Source organism: Pogoniulus pusillus, chromosome Z, assembly GCF_015220805.1.
Source record: "Pogoniulus pusillus isolate bPogPus1 chromosome Z, bPogPus1.pri, whole genome shotgun sequence".
NCBI lineage: Eukaryota > Metazoa > Chordata > Aves > Piciformes > Lybiidae > Pogoniulus > Pogoniulus pusillus.
The window spans coordinates 109731951-109747587 of record NC_087309.1 but is presented as its reverse complement, the minus strand read 5'-3'; the positions used below and the strand labels follow the sequence as shown (position 1 = coordinate 109747587).

General features: G+C 45.4%; 1 protein-coding gene across 2 annotated transcripts in view; it reads right to left on the bottom strand.

The window, feature by feature from the left end:
• LOC135193208 (E3 ubiquitin-protein ligase KCMF1) overlaps positions 1 to 15637 on the bottom strand; it is a 71101-nt gene that overhangs the window by 9214 nt on the left and 46250 nt on the right. For both annotated transcript variants that reach the window (XM_064176754.1, XM_064176753.1), the window contains exons 5-6: positions 9289 to 9390; positions 2168 to 2342 (exon numbers count right to left, since the gene is read on the bottom strand). In XM_064176754.1, coding sequence (XP_064032824.1) covers positions 2168 to 2342; positions 9289 to 9390 — 277 coding nt within the window. The remainder of the gene's footprint in view (positions 1 to 2167; positions 2343 to 9288; positions 9391 to 15637) is intronic.

Genomic DNA, 15637 nt, shown 5'->3' with positions numbered 1-15637 from the left:
CATGATATTAGCAAATCTGGCATGTGAACAGCAGCCTGAACGCAAACTGCACATTTTACATGTCCACTAATGCTCAATTCAGCTAATTTACTCTTCTGAGATAGGAGTCTCCTCTGTGAGCACCTGCATCCATGTGGCAAATTACAGTGAGATCACTTACTGCAGGTGATGAAAGCTGGACATACTTAGTTGCAAAAATACCCCAAATCAATCTACAACCTGTGCACAGATTAAGTTTAGGAATAAGCTTCACACCATTTAGAACTAAAAGCACAAGATACAAGCAGCTGTACTCAGCACTGGTTAGGCCACACCTTGAATCCTGTGTCCAGTTCTGGGGCCCTCAATTTAAGAAAGATGCTGAGGTGCTTGATGAAAGCTGGACAGTGGCAAATTACAATGAAATGAGCTACTGTAGGTGATGGAAGCTGGACACAATTAGTTATAAAATGAAATCTATGATCTGTGCACAAATTAATCATAGAATCAACCAGGTTGGAAGAGACCTCCAAGATCATCCACTCCAACCTAGCACCCAGCCCTATCCAATCAACTAGACCTTGGCACTAAGTGCCTCATCCAGGCTTTTCTTGAAGACCCCCAGGGACGGTGCCTCCACCACCTCCCTGGGCAGCCCTTTCCAATTCCAATCACTCTCTCTGTGAAGAACTTCTTCCTAACATCCAGCCTATACCTACCCTGGCACAACTTGAGACTGTGTCCCCTTGTTCTGTTGCTGCTTGTCTGGGAGAAGAGGCCACCCCCCACCTGGCTACAATGCCCCTTCAGGTAGTTGTAGACAGTAATAAGATCACCCCTGAGCCTCCTCTACTCCAGGCTAAACAGGCCCAGCTTCCTCAGCCTCTCCTCATAGGATTTGTGCTCCAGGCCCCTCACCAGCCTTGTTGCCCTTCTCTGGACATGTTCCAGCACCTCAACATCTCTCTTGAATTGAGGGGCCCAGAACTGGACACAGGACTCAAGGTGTGGCCTGACCAGTGCTGAGTACAGGGGGAGAATAACCTCCCTTGTCCTACTGGCCACACTGTTCCTGATGCAGGCCAGGATGCCATTGGCTCTCTTGGCCACCTGGGCACACTGCTGCCTCATCTTCAGCTACTATCTATCAGTACCCCCAGGTCCCTTTCCTCCTGGCTGCTCTCCAGCCACTCAGTCCCCAGCCTGTAGTGCTGCTTGTGGTTGTTGTGGCCAAAGTGCAGAACCCTGCACTTGGCCTTGTTAAATCTCATCCCGTTGGCCTCTGCCCACCCATCCAGCCTGTCCAGGTCCCTCTGCAGGGCTCTCCTACCCTCCAACAGATCCACACCTGCTCCTAGCTTGGTGTCATCTGCAAACTTACTGATGCTGGACTCAATCCCCTCGTCCAGGTCATCAGTAAAGATATTGAACAGGAATAAGCTTCACACCATTTAGAACTAAAAGCACAAGATACAAGCAGTTGCACTCAGCACTGGTTGGGCAACACCTTGAGTCCTGTGTCCAGTTTTGTGGCCCTCTATTTAAGAAAGATGTTGAGTGCTTGAATGTGTCCAGAGAAGGGCACCAAAACTGGTGAGGGCACAGCCCTGTGAGGAGAGGCTGAGGGAGGTGGAGGTGTGCAGCCTGGAGAAGGAGGTGGCTCAGGGCAGACCTCATTGCTCTCTACAGCTACCTGGGGGGATGCTGTAGCCAGGTGGGGTTGGTCTCTTCTCCCAGGCAAGCAGGGACAGAGCAAGAAGACACAGCCTCAAGCTGTGCCAGGGCAGGTTGAGGATGGATACTAGGAAGAAATTCTTCACAGCAAGAGCGTTTGGCATTAGAATGGGCTGCCTGGGGAGCTGGTGGAGTCTCCATCCCTGGTAGTGTTTTTTAAAAGGAGGCTGGATGAAGCACTTAGTGCCATGGTTTAATTAGAAGGTGATAGGTTGAACTCCATCTCAAGGGTCTCTTCCAGCCTGATTGATTCTGTGATTTTGTGTGATCCTGTTTCAGCATCATCATGCACAAGCCCCTGCAACAACCGAGTGAAGCATGCTGCTCAGCTGCAAGAGCTGCACTTGCACCGTGGGCTTTGTGTGCAAAGACAGAATCACACAGCAGACAGCAAGGCAATTACTGTCTTCAATTTCACTCTGCTCGAGGTAAAATCTGTGGTTACAGCACTTACCAGCTATAGGATCCATGGCTTCTCTATTGCTTGGAGAATATGAACTCTGAGAAGATGAAAGCCCACCAGGGGAACTGGTAGTAAAGTGCATGTTTGATCTACGCGCACGGGGGCCTCCCAAGCCCCGGCCCGGGTGGAACATCCTACGTACATGCCGAACACCACTGGATTCATCGTGACCTGGAGGTTAAGGAAGAAAGAACTGCGTGGCACTGAGTAACAAAGGATGGGTGAAAGGCTCAGGTGAACACTGCTCTGGAATGATTCAGCTTCTGAAACAAAGCTAAGGTACACCATAGCCATGAGGCCAGTCAGACTTACTGATGGGAACTCTAAGGTACGCAATGCTGCCTACATTGAACACAGTGTGCTGGTTTGAGGCTAACTGGAATATTTTAATGAGAGAAATTAGATCACTGTTTGAAAAGAAAACGTTGATATAGTCTGTATTACTAACTGGTTTGCTGAGAGAGATAAAAAAAAGCCAAAACATCAACAGTTTGCCCCACTCTGGTCTGTGATGCTGCTTCCTTCCACTTCTCCTTCAGTCTGCTCTACTATCTCTCCTCTAATCTTGGCTGACACATAGCAACCTTAAACTTTGCTGGTTGTTTTGCCTGTCTGTCTGGGAAAGTAGAGGGAGAAAGAGAAGATAGCTTTGAGCCCCTTTTGGGCAGTTTTCTCTGTCCAGCAGGGAGGAGTTTGGATGTCTGTACGATTTCTAATTTGTATGCAATTGTAAATACCTGTAAGTACATTGTGCATATATGCTTGTACATTTAACTTTGCTCTAAGTACATCTTCATCTTCATTCCAAGCCATCTGAGCTGGTCTGGTAAATTCCAACAGTGGGGTGGGGACAGTTCTTAATCCACCACAGAAGCAAAGCAAGGTACACATACATGGCCATCATGCCAGTCACCCTTACTGATAGGAATCCAAGGTACTCAGTGCTGCCTACATTAAACGCTCTGTAATTCTCCAGCTTTCTAGGGTGTCTAAGAAACACCAGGATTAATCTCCAAGAGATTTTTAGACCAAATTTTCTACTTGGTCATCTGAAAATGCTGACAAACACCTGCTCAGAGACACAGGGATTTTATTCTCCCTTCCCAATTGAAAGTGATTTAAAAAAGCTTATTGCCATAGTAATTACTGTATCCCCACTGACTTCTGTACTTCATGCTTTTACCCAAAAGATTTCATCAGTCCTTAAGAAATTTTAAGTTTCTGGAGTATCCAAGCATCATTTCTGCAGCCTTTTGTTTCACCTTTCCTCTCTTAGCCAAAGAATCAGAGAATGGCAGGGGTTGGAAGGGGCTGCTGAAGATCATTTAGCCCAACCTCTCCGCCAACACAGGTACTCACAGAATTGTCAGGGCTAGAAGGGACTACAAGGATCATCTAGTTCCAACTTCCCTGTGCTAGTTTGAGGCTAACTTTTACTGAGAGAAATTAAAGCCTTAGCTGTGAAAAGAAAGAAAAACAGTATGTTCCCTCTATCACCATTCTTCTGCTGAGAAACACAACTAGTCAAAGAAGAAAGGTAAGACTGGCAGTTCACACACACAGAGCTCAGCTCTCTCACTTTGGGCTGTGCCTTCTTTCTGGTGGTCTGGTCTCCGGCTGATTGTGCCTTTAACTCTCTAATCCACCTAACCTCTTCTTCCTCTAATCTCCTTGTTGTCTTTTTTTTGACATGTCCCCTCAGATCTCCAGATTTATCACAGGTAGAGGCCAGCACTAGATGGCTGGAAACCTATCCAGTTCCACATGCAACTGCACGTAACACCATTCTTGGCTTGGAAAGGCAAATCATGGAACTCCAGAGAGAATCAAGTCAGACAATGGCACTCATTTCAAGAACAATCTTGTGACAAACTGGGCCAAAGAGCACAGCATTGAGTGGATCTACCACATACCCTACTCTGCACCAGCTTCAGGGAAGACTGAGCGCTACAATGGTTTGCTGAAAACCACCCTCAAAGCCATGGGGGGTGGAACTCTGAAAAACTGGGACAAACATTTAGCACAAGCTACCTGGTTGGTAAATAGTAGGGGTTCAGTAAACAGAGCAGGACCTGCACAATCAGACTTGGTCCAGACAGTAGACGGTGATAAAGTTCCTGTTGTACGTGAAAAGAATCTGTTAGGGAAAACTGTTTGGGTATTTTCTCCTCTGGGTGAAGGGAAACCTGTCCGAGGGGTGGTGTCTGCTTAAGGTCCTGGTCACACCTACTGGGTAATGCAGGAGAACGGTGAAATCCAGTGTATTCCACAGAGAAATCTAACCTTAGCTGAGAGAGTTTAATTCAGAGTGTGTAATACAAGCTGTTAGGAGTTGTCTGTTCTAGGTACCATCGGTCTCCAATAGGACACAATCTATGAGAGAATCTACAGTACGTGAGCACGAACCCAGTGTCACCTGGGAGTTCCTGTTCTTGTCTAATCTGTGAGGAGACAAACTGCTTCCTGTTTTCTGAGCTTTTGAGTCACCTACACCTGAGGTAGCTGGAATGAAGTGTGAACTGAACTTGTAATATTCATTAGTGTAAATATTGGTTTAGATTAGACAGACAGTTCTCAGCAAAACACCGAGCGATACAGAGGGATGGATTGTGCTGGTTTGAGGCCAATTTTTACTAAGAGAAATTAAAGCCTTAGCTGTGAAAAGAAAGAAGAAAAACATCATGTGCCCTGTATCACCCACTCTTCTGCTGAGAAACACAACTAGTCAAAATATACGTAAGACTGGCAGTTCACACACACAGAGAGCTCAGCTCTCACTTCGGGCTGTGCCTTCTTTCTGGTGGTCTGGTCTCCAGCTGATTCTACCTTTAACTCTCTAATTCACCTAATCCCTATTTCCTCTAGCCTCCTTGTTGTCTTTTTCTGACATCTCTCCTCAGATCTCCAGATTTTCACGAGATATACATGGGTTTATCTGGTTATTTTTGAAGGGAGGGAAATAGGGAGAGGGGTTTGGGTCAGCAGCCCTCCTGGGGGCTTTGATTGTTTCTGGGAGGGGTATTGTGTTTCTGTATTACTTTTAAATTGTATATAAATGCTTGTATGTTGTGCTAAGCTGTAAATAGAACTTCATCCCTTAATTTCCAGCTCATCTGACTCTAGTCTGGGTGATTTTCTTGAGTGTGTGTTGGGTGGGTTAACTCCCAAACTATCACACCCCCTACCACGGGCAGGCACACCTCACACTAGATCAGGTTGTCCAGAGCCACATCCAGGGACAGGGCTTCCACCATCTCCCTGGGCAACCTGTACTCTACTCCTAGATCAGGTTGCACAATAATGCATCAAGGCAGGCTTTGAAAGTCTTCAGAGAAGACTCCACAACCAGCTTCTGTGATGGTTTGCTGATCCAAAAGGGTGAATGTTTCCCCTGCTCAAAGGGGAAATTTCAGCCATTTCCTTAACTAATTCCAGTTATGACAATGCATTTTCCCTCTTTCCACCACTTCTCCATGTCTGATGCTTACATTTCAAATCATACCTTTTACATCATTTCTCACGTAAGGGACTGACCAAATTACCTTAAGATTATTTTTCTCAGGAAGATTTTAGCCACTCATTAGTCCAGGTTGTTGAGAGAAGGCTTCCTTTTATTTAAAAAATCACTATGATGTAGTTCATTGGTGCAAAACTTAGTGTAGGCTTGTGTGTTTGGTTTTACTGTTACTAAGCTTTTAGCTGAGCTCCTCCTGCCTCCCATTTTCTTTATCTATTATGTCAAAGTAGGATCCTATGGAGTCCTGGTGGACAAGAAGAAGTTCTCCACGGGACTGCAATGTACCTTTGTGGCGAAGGCGGCCAGTGGGATCCTGGTGTGCATTAAGAGCCATGTGGGCAGCAGATGCAGATACTTTGCCCTGCTAAGACCTCGCCTGCAATACTGCATCTAGTTCTGAGTTCCCCAGCTCAGGAGGGACAGGGATCTACTAGAAAGAGTCCAACAGAGGGCTACAAAGATGCTGGAGGGGCTGGAGCACTGCTCTGTGAGGAAAGGCTGAGGGACCTGGGGCTGTTTGGTCTGGTGAAGAAAAGCCCTAGAGAAAATCTACTCAATGTTTATAAATATCTGAGGGTTGGGGGTCAGGAGGGAGAGGACAAACTCTTCTCTTTTGTGCCCTTGGACAAGACAAGGAGCAACAGGTATGAACTACAACACAGGAAGTTCCACCTCAACGTGAGGAAGAACTTCTTTATTACAAGGGTCACAGAGCACTGGCACAGGCTGCCCACAGAGAGGTTCTGGAGTTTCCTTCTCTGGAGACTTTTAAGGCCTGTCCAGATGCGTTCCTGTGTGATCCTATGATCCCATGACCTGAGCTAGATTGTATGGTGCTGCTGTGGCAGGGGGGTTAGATTCCAGCTCTTTGGGTCCCTTCCAACCCCTAACAACCTATGATTCTGTGAACTCTAAGCTTCAGTCACAGTGCAGAACCTCAGGATGTCATGGAGGCCAAGAACTTAAGACTGAAAAGAGTAACAACTTCTCATGGCCGGAAAGAACTTCTGACTATTACAAAAAGACTTTACAGATCATTTGCCAAACTTACTGGCTACACAGCAAAACACTTAGTATCTGTGGCGTAAAAGGACAGCTTCCCCTGGCACAGAACACACACTGCCTAGCATCTCTCCAAGTATTCTAAACCTGGCTGCTGCCAGAAACAAATTCTGCATTAGATGGGCTAGGCAAGTTTTTCCTCACCAGATTTGGTACCAAAGGCCAGTGCCTGAGGGGCTGTTCAAGCAAATGACTGTGGGATAACTAACTGCAGCTGTTAAAGGATTTTGAGACAAACATGATCCTTCAAATGCTAGGTGAGCCTGTATCTAAGCCTTTCCAGCTACACAAGAGTAAGAAAAGCCTTTATAAACCTTAAGTTGTGACAAATAAACTGACAGGTAATTTGTGATGCAAACCCTTATTTGATAAATCTGCAAGTGTTTTCCTGCCCAAGTAAGAAACTGTGCTTTAAAGGCTGCAGGAATAAAGGATATACCTTGCAATGGCAGCACAGGATTTACAAGGACATATGCAGCTTTCTGGGACAACTTAAGGAACAAAAACACACAAGTCAATACCAAAACAAATAACACATGTCCAGACAATAGCTGGAAGATGAACTACAGCAGATCCTACAACTATAGCTTACCTCAAACTGTGACAGAAATCTTCACTGTAGGAAAAGTTAAGCAAAGAGCCTTCTCTACCTCCTTTTTTTTGCTCCACAGCACAACTCCAGGGTTGCTCCATATAGCTCCAAGTTCCTAAAATACTTGGGTTGGAAGGGACCTTTAAATGTTATCTAGTCCCAATTTCCCTGCAGTAAGCAGGGACATCTTTAACCAGATCAGGTTGCTCAGAGTCCTGTCCCATCTGATCTTGAACGTTTCCAAGGATGTGGCATCTACCACCTCCGTGGGCAACCTGAGCCAGTGTTTCACCACCCTCAATGTGAAAAATGTCTTACTCACGTGTAGCCTAAATCTGCCTTGTTTCTTGTTTGAAACCATTAACTAAAACCAGTACACCCCTTGCCCCATCACAGCAAGCCTTGCAAAAAAAGACTGTCCTCATCTTTCTTACACTCTTCCTTTAAGTACTGAAAGGGCACTGTGAAGACTCCCTGCAGTCTCCACTTCTCCATGCTGAAGAACCCCAATTCTCCTGCCTTTTTTCACAGGAGAGCTGTTCCAGACCTCTGATCATTCCGTGGCCTTTCTCCAGACCTTATCCAGAACTGGATGCACTACTTCAGGAAAGGTCTCACCAGAGTGCTGCAGAGGCAAAGTACCACTTCCCTCAACTTGCTGACCACATTTTGTTTTTTATGCAGCCTGGACCCAAGAGACTGCACTTCTCACTGATCTCCAACAGCAGTATATTGAGCTGTTGACCACTAACCTCTGGACATGACCATCCAGCCAATTCCTTATCCACTGGACAGTTTACATCTTTCAAATGCAGAGAAAAAAGATCAGCACTCTGCTCCTCCAAACTGCTGGGATCTTTGCTCCTGTCCACGTGGAAATACAAAATCAAGACACCTGCTTCTGTTTAACTTTGTAGTGTTCTTTGTGTTATTAGTCACTTCATGGTGCAAATAAACACTGAAAATTATAGTGTAGTACTAATTCAAATGTGCACTTAGCTTGTCCTGGTGCGAAACAATAGAACTAGCAAACTTAAATGCAATCAAACACAGAAATGAACTTATCTCTCAAATGCTCTCTTCTTTTTGTTAATGAGCTCTATTGCAAGGGCTTGCACCTAAATCCTTTTTGCACTCCAGTTGCTTATGTATTCCCTTATTTTTTCCTGTTTATAAACCTTTAAACAAAACCCCCACTATCAAAGTAATAATGCAGCCATTTCGTCTGTTTAAATGAGACAGAAGAACAGTTCAGAGAGCTTACTTACTGTAGGGCAGATATATAGCCTCATTATCACTAAAAAAAAAGTAAATTAAAATAAATTTTATCAGTTAATCCCGGGGCAGGGGAGGAGGAAGAAAATTATTTCTGGAACAAGGATAAAATCCCAATAGTTCCAGCTTTCAGCCATTGAGCATAGATAAATATGCACAACCTCCTGCTGAAGTAACTGAAAGACAACATCCTGTTTCTCAGGAGATCTGAAAGCTTTCCAAGTTACATTACAAAAGGTCAGTTACACTATGAAATTATGCTATTAAAACATGGTGCTAAAAGCAGTTAAGCAAGTTTTTAAATCGTTCAAAGTCAGACAAGCTCAAATCATCCTCAATCATTCTCTTGTAAATACCGCACACTACTGAGCCTGTATACGTGAGAAGCAGTGTCAAAGATTAGTACTAATGAGGGATAAAACCATAAGTGCAAGCAAAACAAACTGTGTCAAGGTTCTTCAAGTGCTTTTGCTGTTAGAGCAGAAAGCAGTATCCAAGTATACCTATACTTTTTCAAACTGCCAAACAAACCTTTTTCTTTGGACACACAGATCTTTATCCACTTAAGCCTGAAGAAAATCAGAAGCATATATGGGTCATACTATAAAAGTCAATACAAGTTATCATGACTGCCTGATAATCTTTGTTTCAACCTGAAAAGGATATTAAATCTCTAGGAGCTCTGTGTTCCAGTGTAAGATGAGCTGCAAAGTCATCTGTGACGTGATTCGGATCCCCTCCAGGTAATGCTGCACATATTGGACAAATCTGAAATTGCAAAGTGAGAAGAAGATCCAACTTTATAAACTACACAGAAAATAGAACTCCCATCATTGAGTCAGTGACTAGACATTGATTTTTATGCATTAACATCACACTCCACATGTTCAGTAACATCTGGAAGGCAGAGTATTCAAAACACCCCTGAAAACATACTCAAGTGTAGACACTGAGTCTGGACATATTTCACTTGATGATTTTCAGACTACTAAGAAAATCAGAGCTAGAGTTTTCAAATTCAACTTGCAATGCCTTGAAAACTGGTCTTGGTAACCTAATTTGGCTACAGGCAACCAGAGTCTGATAAAAAAAATTACTATTTACCTGCTTGAGACTCAGCACAGGATTCTGAATGAACCCACATGTAAATACTTGCTAAAGTTTCAAACTGAGACCATTGACTCCAACCTGGTTGACTCTGTGATTCTACTACAGGACTGTCAGAGAAGGGCTGAATTCCACATCCTTTCACAACAGTATTTCTGGATGAAGGCAGTGACCACACATCTTTGGCTGGTTTGTTTTTCAAACCAAAACAGACTAATCAAGCAGGCAAATAGTAACATTACAGTTGCCCCAGCTAGGATTCGCCTTTTTAATAACTCTGCAGAACAGCTTGAAAAACATTTTCTATTTCTCTTTACAGCAGTCCTACAGACTGACTTTGAAGTTTCACAGATGGCAGACAAGATTTACAGATGGCAGGAAAAAAGAAAAAAACCATTCCACAAAATCCATCCCCCCCAAATTAACAGCACTTCAACAGCTATCTTCAACTGCTATCTATGAATTTCTCTGTTCCATCCAAAATTTACTTCATGGAGCATTTTTTATTTGCAAAGCAGCCCAGGCACTCAGTGCTTTTCATCTATGTACTCGAGTTGTTGACAAGACTGCAGGCACTAAGAACACCTACATAATAGCATACACATTTGTCTTACTCACAGGGAGATGAAGACACAGAAGTATGTTTACTGTAAAATCTCAGTGGCTTTTCATAGCAATTGCTATGCTCTGAAAGCCACTGTGATATTAAGTCAGACCTAAACAGAAAATCAAGCACCTTAAAATCTTTGCTACAATGTCTTCCTCTTTGTTTTCAATGATAAACATTTGTCTTTCACACAACTCCTCTTCCCAGATTCCTGATTGCTGGATATGCCATACCAACAGACACTTCTGGGCAAAGACAATTTACCACAGCATTAACATAATGAGTACTCAACTATGTCAACTTATCAGGCAGCTATCCTGCCAGGACATAGGAACAGATATATAGTGGACAGGGGAGTTCACAGATCTTAGAACCACTTAAGCTGCTTAGTCTTCAGGAGTGTTTCGTGCGATACCAAGAGACAGCAAATCCAAAGCAGTATTTTTTCATTGAGGGTACTCTGAGGAAGCAGAATTCCAGCATGAGAAGAACATGCTTTGAAAGCAGTAACAGAAATGTCTTCTGCTAACAGGACAAAAGCATTACAAACTGCCTATACATGAAGAGAGAGAGTTCTCAGGAAAAACGATGTGCTGGGCTGCAGCAAGAGCAGTGTGGCCAGCAGGGCAAGGGAGAGGATTCTGCTCCTTTACTCTGCTCTCCTGAGACCCTCACCTAGAGTACTGTGTGCAGCTGTGGAGACCCCAACACAAGAAAGACATTGAACTGTTGGAGTGAGTCCAGGGGAGGGTCATGAAGATGATCAGAGGGCTGGAGCACCTCTGCGATGACGACAGGCTACAAGAACTAGGGCTCTTCAGCCTGGAGAAGAGAAGGCTTCCAGGAGACCTTGGAGTGGCCTTCCAGAATCTGAAGAGGACCTACAGGAAGGCTGGGGAAGGACTACTTAGAAGGTCTTGTAATGACAGGATGAGGAGTAATGGGTTTAGACTGGCAGAGAGGAGACAAACTGGATGTTAAGAAGAAGTTCTTTACAGTGAGGGTGGTGAGACACTGGCACAGGTTGCCCAGGGAAGTTGTGGATGCTCCCTGGAGGTGTTCAAGGCCAAGCTGGATGAGGTCTTCAGCAACCTGTTCTAGTGGGAGGTGTCCTTGCCTATGAGTAGGGGGTTGGGACTGGATGATCCTTGAGGTCCTTTCCAACCTAAACCATTCTACGATCAGCTACAAGAAGAACAATGGGGAGGAGGCAATTTAAGCATCCTAAATATGAATGAAACTTCCAACTGGAAAAAGTTACTAAAGGATTATTGAACAGAAATTCAGTCAAGCATAAGATCTGGCAAAATCAGAACAAAGACTGCAGCATCACTGATTAAGCACGGCACAGCTCAAAATCATTGTTAACATAACAAGCAGAAATAGATGCTGCAGATGAAAGGAAAGCATTGCCTGGTGCTTTTCCTGGTGCTATTACAACTTTTATTTTAAAACAGTAGTGAAATAATATCACTGTTACCCTGAATGATGTCTAAAAGACGTCTGGAAAGTCTTAAGTCAACCACATTCACCTACCAGTTTCTGAAGAGTGCTTACAGAATGACTGCCTCCCTATCTAAAGGTAATTTGGTAACCTCAAAGAGAGACACGGTAGTCTTCAAGACTAAGGCAATCTGAGACAGCCTGAACAGCTCCTGTTTATTTCATTTATCACAGTATCACAGTATCATCAGGGTTGGAAGAGGCCTCACAGATCATCAAGTCCAACCCTTTACCACAGAGCTCAAGGCCAGACCATGGCACCAAGTGCCACATCCAATCCTGCCTTGAACAGCCCCAGGGACGGCGACTCCACCACCTCCCCAGGCAGCCCATTCCAGTGTCCAATGACTCTCTCAGTGAAGAACTTTCTCCTCACCTCAAGCCTAAATTTCCCCTGGCGCAGCCTGAGGCTGTGTCCTCTCGTTCTGGTGCTGGCCACCTGAGAGAAGAGAGCAACCTCCCCCTGGCCACAACCACCCCTCAGGTAGTTGTAGACAGCAATAAGGTCACCCCTGAGCCTCCTCTTCTCCAGGCTAACCAATCCCAGCTCCCTCAGCCTCTCCTCGTAGGGCTGTGCTCAAGGCCTCTCACCAGCCTCGTTGCCCTTCTCTGGACACGCTCAAGCATCTCAATGTCCCTCCTAAACTGGGGGGCCCAGAACTGAACACAGTACTCAAGGTGTGGTCTAACCAGTGCAGAGTACAGGGGCAGAATGACCTCCCTGCTCCTGCTGACCACACCATTCCTGATGCAGGCCAGGATGCCACTGGCTCTCTTGGCCACCTGGGCACACTGCTGGCTCATGTTCAGGTGGGTATCAATCAGTACCCCTAGATCCCTCTCTGTCTGGCTGCTCTCCAGCCACTCTGACCCCAGCCTGTATCTCTCCATGGGGTTGTTGTAGCCAAAGTGCAGCACCCTGCACTTGGAGCTATTGAATGCCATCCCATTGGACTCTGCCCATCTGTCCAGGCGGTCAAGGTCCCGCTGCAGAGCCCTTCTGCCCTCCAACCCAGCCACATCTGCCCCCAGCTTAGTGTCATCTGCAAACTTGCTGATGACTGACTGCATGCCCTCATCCAGATCATCTATGAAGATGTTAAAGAGGATGGGGCCCAGCAGAGATCCCTGAGGGACACCACTAGTGACAGCTGCCAGCTGGATGTGGCACCATTCACCACCGCTCTCTGGGTCCGGCCCTCCAGCCAGTTCCTAACCCCGCACAGAGTCTTTCTTGCTGCCAAGGAACATTGTCCTCAATTTCATCAGCAATATAGCAACCTGGAGAGCAGCTCTGTGGAGAGGAACCTGACAGCGATGATGGATAACAAGTTATCTAAGGGTCTGCAATTTAGCCTTGTGGCCAAGAAGGCCAATGGGATCCTGGGCTGTATTAAAAAGAGCATGTCCAGCAGACGCAGGGAGGTTCTCCTCCCCTCCTCTATTCTGCTCTGCTGAGACCTCATCTTGAGTACTGCCTTCAGTTTTGGGCTCCCTGGTTTAAGAGGGACAGAGATCTGCTGAACAAGGTCCAGCAGAAGGCTATGAGGATGATTAGGGGACTGGAGCACTGCCTGATGAGGAGAGGCTGAGGGACCTGGGGCTGTTTAGGCTGGAGAAGAGAAGACTGAGAGGGGATTTAATAAATATTTATAAATATCTGAGGTCTAGGGGTCAGGAGGGGGGAACAGGCTCTGCTCACTTGCTCCCTGGGATAGGACAAGGAGCAATGGATGGAAGCTGCAGCACAAGAGGTTCCAGCTCAACATAAGGGGGAACTTCTTGACTGTAAGGGTCACAGAGTACTGGAAGAGGCTCCCCAGAGAGGCTGTGGAGCCTCCTTCTCTGGAGCCTTTGAAGGCCTGTCTGGATGTGTTCCTGTGTGACCTGAGCCAGGCTTCTCTGGCAGGGTGGTTGGACTCAATCTCTTTGGGTCCTTTCCAACCCCTGACATCCTGTGATCTGTGATCCTGTGAACCTAATTCCTACTGTTCACATAAAAGGAACCTAGCTAGTGCCTTGGTAAGAAAGTTGCTACAGAAAATTTGTCATCTTTGATTTGAAATGAAATTCAAAGATGACAGTTGGTGAAGATGCCTAAGAACTTTGAATCTACACCACCAGTAGATTTCTAATTGAATGCTGCATTTTATTTGCAACAGCCAAGTGACCTGAAACACAATCAACAGTAACAATCATCATAATGACAAATAGATTCCTCTGCAGTTGCAGAGGAAAAAGTGCTGATGATTACTGAGTTTGCAGCACTCACTAAAACCACTTCATTTGTTCTTCTTTGTGTGGAACCTTAGAGGTCCTGGTCTTCATGGGGGACTTCAACTACCCTGCTACCTCCTGAAGGGACAACACTGCATGACAGCAATCCAAGAAGTTTCTAGTGTGCTACCTTTTCCAAGTGACCAATGAGCCAGTGAGGACAGGTGCTCTGCTGAGCTGCATACTCACCAACAAGTAGGGGCTCATTTGGGATGTGAAGGTCAAAGGCTGCCCTGACATTGACATGGTGAAGTTCTGGATCCTGAGGGCATGGAGGAAGACAAAGAACAAGCTCACAGCCCTAAAATTCAGAAGAGCTGTTTGGCCTTTTCAAATATGTGCTTGGAGATGCTAAGGCCCTGGAGTGTAAAGAAGCCCCAGGAAAGCTTTTTAATATTCAAGGATTATCACAAGTGCAAGAATGCTCCATTTCAATTAATATAACCTCATGTATCAGTACAAGCTGGGGGCTGACCTGGTGGAAAGCAGCTCTGTGGAAGAAGACCTGGTGAACAAAAGGATGGCCATAAATCAGAAATGTGCTCTTGTGGCCAAAGGTATCCTGGGATGCACCAAGAATTGTGTGGCCAGCAGATCAAGGCTGGTTCTTCTCCCTCTCTGCTCTGGTGAGGCTTTATCTGGAGTACTGTTTCCAATTCTGGACTTCCTAGGTTAAGGTCAGGAATTGCTTGTGAGGGTACACAAGAGGGCTACAAAGACAACTAGAGAACTAGAATAACTTTCATACGAGGAAAGGCTGAGAGACTTGGGGCTTTTTAGCCTAGAGAGGAGAAGGCTGAGGGAAGATTTTAATCAGTGCTTACAAACAATGAAAGTATGGGCATGAGGAGCATGGGGTCAGTCATTTTTCAACTCAGTGCTCAGTGGCAGGACAAGAGGTAAAGAACACAAATTCAAATAAATAAAGTTCCATCTAAGAAGTTCTTTCTCTTGAGGGTGGTGGTGTACTGTAACAGGCTGCCCAGAGGGCTGGAGGAATATCCCCCTCTGGATTCATTCAAAGCCTGCCTGGGTTCCAACCTGTGCAACCTGCTCTTGGTGAAACTGCTCTGGTGGAGGAGCTTGACTAGATGATCTCCAGAGGTCTCTTCCGACCCTTAACACACTGTGACTCTGTGTAATCTGAAATTAGGCAAAAAAAACCAGGAAGCCTGTATGGATGAACAAGATTCTCCTGAGCAACTGCAAACACAGAAATGAAGCACAGAAAGGTTACTCTCCCAAGGTAACCCTGGAGGAATATAGAAACATTGTCTGAGTATCCCAGGACAAAATACAGAAAGCCAAACTCCAAACAGAACTGCATCCTGCAAATGTCAGAGGCAAATAAAAGGCCTTCTAGAAGTACCAAGGCAACAAAAAGAGGAGGAAAAAAAGGAAACGTGTGAGTCCATTAGTCAGAAGACAGGGGGCCTTGTTACACAGAACACACAAGGTTGAAGTCATTACCAGCAAGATCAGCCTTTGGGAATTCTAGGCCCCAGAGTTCAGGGGAGAAGT